The sequence below is a fragment of the Salvelinus sp. IW2-2015 genome, unplaced genomic scaffold (genome assembly GCF_002910315.2).
Source record: "Salvelinus sp. IW2-2015 unplaced genomic scaffold, ASM291031v2 Un_scaffold1606, whole genome shotgun sequence".
Taxonomy (NCBI): domain Eukaryota; kingdom Metazoa; phylum Chordata; class Actinopteri; order Salmoniformes; family Salmonidae; genus Salvelinus; species Salvelinus sp. IW2-2015.
This window is the reverse complement of record NW_019943026.1, coordinates 14346-21477: the sequence shown is the minus strand read 5'-3', so window position 1 is coordinate 21477 and position 7132 is coordinate 14346. Positions and strand designations below refer to the sequence as shown.

Below are 7132 nucleotides of genomic sequence, written 5' to 3'. Positions count from 1 at the left end.
TGTGTGTGTGTGTGTGTGTGTGTGTGTGTGTGTGTGTGTGTGTGTGTGTGTGTGTGTGTGTGTGTGTGTGTGTGTGTGTGTGTGTTGTGTGTTGTGTGTGGTGTGTTGTGTGTGTGTGTGTGTGTGTGTGTGTGCTTGCCTTGTGTATACGTGCAATTGGGTGTTGTGACCCTTCATCCCGGGGCGACCTGATTGGAAGGCCAGCCAGGAGCCACCCGGTTGTTTACGTGTGAAAACTGTCGTCTCAATGCCAGGAGTGTCGAGTGTGTGCAAGGTATGAACGGTGGTTTGTGGTGGCTTTGGTGCATGGTGTGTGAAGCCTGGGGGTCAGGCCCTTTTTGAAAATGGACGCCTCTCGCTGCAGTAAAGGCTCTTCAGGTGTTCTCTGAGGAGAATGTCAGCGGCCACCGGCGCCAGCTCAACCATTTGTACTAGCAAAGAGCAATGTATTATCCCCCGGTTTTTGTGCTGTCTACCTCCCGTGGTGACTACGCTGGAGGAGAGGAGGGAAGAAGGAATCCCAATCATCCTAGTCCTGGAGTGTAATAAGTAAAAAAACTTAAACCAAAAACCCCCCCCCAACTATTTTCTCTATCACCTCCCTCTCTCTCTGCCTCCCTCTTCCTGCCCCACCTCCATGCCCTCTACCCTTCCCCTCCCTCCCTTTTCCCTCCATCCCTCTTTCTCCCCCTCTACCTTCCTAACTCCCTCTCCTTTCTCTCCTTTCAATCTCCGCTCTCCTCCCCTTCTAACCCTTCCCTCCCTGCCTTTCTCCCTTTCCATTCCCTCTCCTCCTCTACTACCTTCCCTCCCTCCCTCCCTTCCATTCATCCCTCTCCTCCATCTACTTCCTTCCTCCCCTTCCATCCATCCCCTCTCCTCCACTCTACCTTCCCTCCCTCTCTTTTCTCCCTCCATCCCTCGCTACCTTCCCTCCTCCCCTTCCATCCATCCCTCTCCTCCATTCTACCTTCCCTCCCTCCCCTTCCATCCATCCCTCTCCTCACTACCTTCCCTCCCTGCTCTTTCTCCCCTCCATCCCTCTCCTCCTTACCTTCCTCCCTCCCTTTCTCCCCATCCTCTACCTTCCCTCCCTCCTCTTCTCCCTCCATCTCTCCTCTACCTTCCTCCATCCCCTCCCTCCATCTTAGCCTTCCTCCCTGTCCTTTCTCTCTCCATCCCTCTCCTCCATCTTACCTTCCCTCCCGCCTTTTCCCTCCTCCCTCTCCTCCTCTACCTGCCTTTTCCTCCCTGCTCTTTCTCCCTCCATCCCTCTCCTCCTCTACCTTCCTTTCCTCCCTGCCTTTCTCCCTCCACCCTCCCTTCCTTCCTTCCCTCCCCTCCCCTTTCTTCCCTCCATCCCTCTCCTCATCTACCTTCCTCCCTTCCTTTTCTCCCTCCATCCCTTCTCCCTCTACCTTCCCTCCTTCCTTTCTCCCTCATTCCTCTTCTCCTCCATCTACCTTTCCTTCCCTCCCTGCCTTTCTCCCTCCATCCTCTCCTCCTCTACCTGCCCTCCCTGCCTTTCTCCCTTCATCCCTCTCCTCCATCTACCTTTCCCTTCCCTCCCTGCCTTCTCCCTCCATCCTCTCCTCCCTTACCTTCCTCCCTCCCTTTCTCCCTCCATCCCTCTCCTCCATCTACCCTTCCCTCCCTTCCTTTCTTCCCTCCATCCCTCTCCCCCTCTACCTCCCCTCCCTGCCTTCTCCGCCCTCCCCATCCCTCTCCCCCCTTCTACCTCCCCTCCCTTGTCTTTCTCCCTCCATCTCTCTCCTCCCTTCTACCTCCCCTCCCTGTTTTCTCCCTCCCCTCCCTCTACTTCCTTCCCTCCTTTCTCCTCCCATCCCTCTCCTCCTTCACCTTCCTTCTCCCTGCCTTTCTCCCTCCATCCCACTCCTCCATCTACCTTTCCCTCCTGCCTACCCCTCCCTCCATTCCCTCTCCTCCCTCTACCTCCCCCTCCCTGTCTTTCTCCCTCCATCCTCTCCTCCATCTACCTTCCCTCCTGCCTTTCTTCTCCATCCCTCTCCTCCCCTCTACCTTCCTTTCCTCCCTGTCTTTCTCCCTCCATCCTTCTCCTCAACCTTCCTCCCTGCCTTTCTCCCTACCATCCCTCTCCTCAACCTTCCCTCCCTGCCTTTCTTCCCTCCATCCTTCTCCTCAACCTTCCCTCCCTTGCCTTTCTCCCTCCATCCCTTTCCTCCATCTTACCCCTTCCCTCCCTGCCCTTTCTCCCTCCATCCCTCTCCTCAAACCTTCCCTCCCTGCCCTTTCTTCCCTCCATCCCTTTCCTCCATCTACCTTCCCTCCCTGCTTTCTCCTCCATCCCTCGCCTCGACCTTCCTCCCTGCCTTTCTCCTCCATCCCTTCTCACCTTCCCTCCCTGCCTTTCTCCCTATCCTTCCTCCAGTATCTACCTTCCTCCCTGCCTTTCTCCCTCCTCCCTCTCCTCTAACCTTCCCTCCCGCCTTTCTCCCTCCATCCCACTCTCCTCACCTTCCCTCCCTGCCTTTCGCCATCCATCCTTTTCCTCCATCTACCTTCCCTCCTGCCTTTCTCCCTCCATCCCTCTTCCTCCGGTCTTACCTTCCCTCCTGCCTTTCTCTCTCCATCTCTCTATCATTCAATGGAACCTACAGCCAGACAACCCATATACTGCTAACTACACCATCAGTCTATTATTCTGGTCTTCTTTATGATGATGAATCTTCTTCTCCCTTGCTCTGCCCTGCGTTAACTCTCCCATTCCCCCCTCACACACACACACACACTACACACCTGCACAAGCACCCGCAGTGTAAATGATAGGCTCCAGTGTGTCTGGATCATCTGGTCTCTCCTCTCTGTGACACACAGGCCTATTTGTTTACAGGTTCAGAGTAGTCTGTTAAAAATTATAGTGTTAGACTGTGAGGAAGCCTGGCATCAACTCCCTCACTCTGGAAGCCTGGGTCTGTTCTGCATAGGGACATGTTAACTACCCCCCCCCCCCCCCCACACACAGGGGCTGGCCAAAGGCGGCAGGAAGTCTTGGCTGTTTAAGCTAAAATGCTTTAATGAACCAGTCTCACCACCTGTAGGACAGCTAGCTAAAAATTTGCCATGTCTGTGTGTCTCTAATGGGGATGCTGTCTGTGTGTCTCTAATGGGGATGCTGTCTGTGTGTCTCTAATGTGGATGCTGTCTGTGTCTCCCCAGGGGTGTAGGATGCATCTTCATTGAGATGATCCAAGGAGTGGCAGCTTTCCCTGGGATGAAGGATATCCAGGATCAGCTGGAGAGGATATTCCTGGTGAGTCAGCTGTGTGTTTGTGTGCGTGTGTACGTACGTGCACCATATGTCTATACTGTCTCTGATACACAACATCTCCATCTCCTCTCAGTTGTGAACCAATAGGAAACAGTCTCACTTTGAGCACTTTTTAATTTATTTAACCTTTATTTAACTAGGCAAGTCAGTTAAGAACAAATTCCTATTTACAATGACGGCCTAGCAAAAGGCAAAAGGCCTCCTGCAGGGACGGGGGCTGGGATTGAAAATAAAAATATAGGCTAAATCACACATCACGACAAGAGAGACACCACAACACTACATAAAGAGAGACATAAGTCAACAACACATCATGGCAGCAACACATGACAACAACACGGTAGCAACACAACATGGCYGCAGKACAACATGGTAGCAGCACAAAATATGGTACAAACATTATTGGGCACAGCCAACTCCACAAAGGGCAAGAAGGTAGAGACAACAATACATCATGCGAAGCAGCCACAACTGTCAGTAAAAGTGTCCATGATTGATTCTTTGAATGAAGATATGGAGTTAAAACTGTTCAGTTTGAGTGCTTTTTTTCAGCTCGTTCCAGTCAATAACTGCAGCGAACTGAAAAGAGGAGCGACCCAGGGATGTGTGTGCTTTGGGGACCTTAAACAGAATGTGACTGGCAGAACGGTGTTGTATGTGGAGGATGAGGCCTGCAGTAGATATCTCAGATAGCGGGGAGTGAGGCCTAAGAGGGTTTTATAAATAAGCATCGGGTATACAGAGATGACCAGTTTACAGAGGAGTATAGAGTGCAGTGATGTGTCCTATAAGGAGCATTGGTGGCAAATCTGATGGCCGAATGGTAAAGAACATCTTCCCGCTCGAGAGCACCCTTACCTGCCGATCTATAAWTTARCTCTCCTTGATCTAGCATGGGTAGGATGGTCATCTGAATCAGGGTTAGTTTGGCAGCTAGGGTGAAAGAGGAGCGATTACGATAGAGGAAACCAAGTCTAGATTTAACCTTAGCCTGCAGCTTGGATATGTGCTGACAGTTTACCATCTAGCCATACTCCCAAGTACSTGTATGAGGTGACTACCTCAAGCTATAAACCKTCAGAGGTAGTTTTCACACCGGTGGGGAGAGGGGCATTCWTCTTACCAAACCACATTACCTTTGTTTTGGAGGTTTCAGAACAAGGTTAAGGGCAGAGAAAGCTTGTTGGACACTAACAAAGCTTTGTTGTAGAGCGTTTAACACAAAATCCAGGGTGGGACCATCTGAGTATAATACTGTATCATCTGCATATAAATGGATGAGAGTGCTTCCTACTGCATGAGCTATGTTGTTGATGTAAATTGAGATGAGTGTGGGGCCTAGGATCGAGCCTTGGGGTACTCCCTTGGTGACAGGCAGTGGCTGAGACAGCAGATGTCCTGACTTTACTTTTTTTCATTTTTTTGAACCTTTATTTAACTAGGCAAGTCAGTGAAGAACAAATTCTTATTTACAATGACGGCTTTGGAACAGTGGGTTAACTCCCTTGTTCAAGGGCAGAACGACAGATTTTTACCTTGAATCATTGTTTACTGACCAATTGACTGCGTTTACTGTGTACTTGCGTACTTGTGTACTTGAGCAGTAACCTTTGGCTCTTGATCTAATCAGCATGAGGTCTGTGGGCCTCTTTAACTCTGGGTCAGATAGCTATTCAATTCTTCCGCTAGATGCTTATTAAAGGAACCAGTGATTAGGGATTAATAGCGATGGTAGATAGATTGATAGATATATTTCTGAACAGGACTCAGGTCCTGACTGCATCAATATTTTATGGCTGTATAAGATCTCATGAATCCCATAATCAGCTCCTCTGTCCTCTATAATTCCCCCCGTCGGCAGAATTGAAGTGGAGTGCTAATGTGATGAATTCATATTCATTCATCCTCTGAAACYAGTTAATAATGAATGCAGACAATTACTGAGATGAGAGGATGGGAGAGAGAAAGAGAGGGATGAAGGAAGAGAGACATATAGAGAGAGCGAGACGTAGGTCAGTGGAGTCAGGAGTCAGGTGTGAAGACAGAGACAAAGCGGTTCAGTTTGTTTTGCCGAGGGCTGTCGGGGATAAGTGTGTGGGTGCGTGTGCGTCTGTGTGTGTTTGTATGTCTGTGTGAGTCTGTGTGTGTCGGGAGTATGCCCCAAGCATGGAATCTTACACAAAGCATCCTAGGAGGACAGATCGCAGGGGAGAGAGAGATACTGAATAAAAACATTTTATTGATTGTCTGTTTTGCCAAGAGAAAATTGGGGCTGTCTGCTCTCCTTACATCTGTAAGATTCCCCACAAAACCCCAGCTCTCTCTGCCCCCTGCATCCATCCAGTACACCCATTCAAAACATAGACACAAAGAGAGAAGGGAAAGAGTGAAAAAAGGGGAGAGACCCAATAGTGGGATGGCCTGTCGCCAGCTTGGGTATCGATGGAGGTGCACCTGCAACCCCTTGGAGGGGGTCTGTGTGCCCTTTAGCAGGTTGCAGGTGGAGCAGAGAAGGATAGGGGGGGCAGAGCAAGCGGTGGAAGGGGGTTTGGGGGGAGGATGGGGAAGGGGGAAGGGGAAGGGAGGGGTGTATGTTTAGGGGATTGGGGGAGGGTAGGGCTGTCTGACTGTCTGGGGTAAAATGAAAATGTTATCCAGTGGAGATAAAGGTTTTCTTCAGCAAACATGAGGATATGAGGAGGAGAGGAGGGGGGAGAGGGGGAGGGGGAGAGGAGGCAGAGGAGAGGGATAGGAGGGGAGGAGAGGAGAGCAGAGAGGAGACAGAGGAGTGGAGGATAAGAGTGAGAGGAGAGGAGAATAAAGGCGAGGAGAGGAGAATAGAGGAGGAGAGAGGAGGGGTGGTGGGATAAAGTCTGACAGGTCTATATTGTGTTCTGATTATCCTCTCCTTACTCTCTCCCCAATATGAAGACCTTATGAATCCCCTGTTTTATTAACAGGATCACACCTGTGTAGTTAATAGCATAGCCCACACAGCCCTGTAAGCCATACACATGAGGCCAGAGATGTGCTTAAACTAGGCTTACCGTCTTACCTTGACTGTAGAATCATTATTATTTCTCTGAGGTAATAACACCTCTGATCATCGCAGTGCCAATGCCCACACATTCACACCATTTGTTTTTCATTTGTTTAAAGATTCAGCATGTGTTTCTCATAATCCAGATGGCAATAATTAGTGTTTGGACGTTCAAACATTAACTGGCCTTTTGAGGCGTTATGAACATGATCAGAATACATTTGAGGAATTGAACACGTTTAATAAGAGAGTTTGCTTCACTTGTAAATACACACACAATATTATGTATAGGCTACATGGCCTCATGGACCAGGATGTACATGGACTCACCCAACGTATTGAACCAAAATGGCACCACACTGAGACAACACTAACTATATTGCATTGGCTAAGAAGTACTGACCCGTCAAATTGAGCCGCTTATATTTTCTCCCACCCCAATCACGTCTCGTTCTGTTGTGTGTCTGTGTACTCTGCTGTAAGCTAGAGGAAGAAAAGGCAGATAGAGAAATACACCTGGAYAAATGTCCACCAGTCTGCTTGGCCTGGCAGCTAGACGGTCAGTTAGCGTAGCAAACAGCTCCACCTGTCAGAGTTAGCCTGACACTCACATTTCCATTTGAATCCCTCTTTCATTCCTGCTCTCTTTTTTTCTTCAACTCTCTGTTTCTTCGGAATCATGTCCTGCTCAGCTCCTCTGTCAATACGGTCGAGAGTTGGCATAGCCAGAAACGTGTGTGTGTGTGTGTGTGTGTGTGTGTGTGTGTGTGTGTGTGTGTGTG

General features: G+C 49.6%; 1 protein-coding gene across 1 annotated transcript in view; it reads left to right on the top strand.

Annotated features, from left to right (window-relative positions):
* LOC111964618 (cyclin-dependent kinase 14) overlaps positions 1-3292 on the top strand; it is a gene marked incomplete at its 3' end in the record, with an annotated part of 148665 nt that extends 145373 nt beyond the window's left edge. Inside the window, exon 12 of the mRNA XM_070439379.1 lies at positions 3199-3292. Coding sequence (XP_070295480.1) covers positions 3199-3292 — 94 coding nt within the window. The remainder of the gene's footprint in view (positions 1-3198) is intronic.
* Between the last annotated feature and the right edge of the window lie 3840 nt (positions 3293-7132).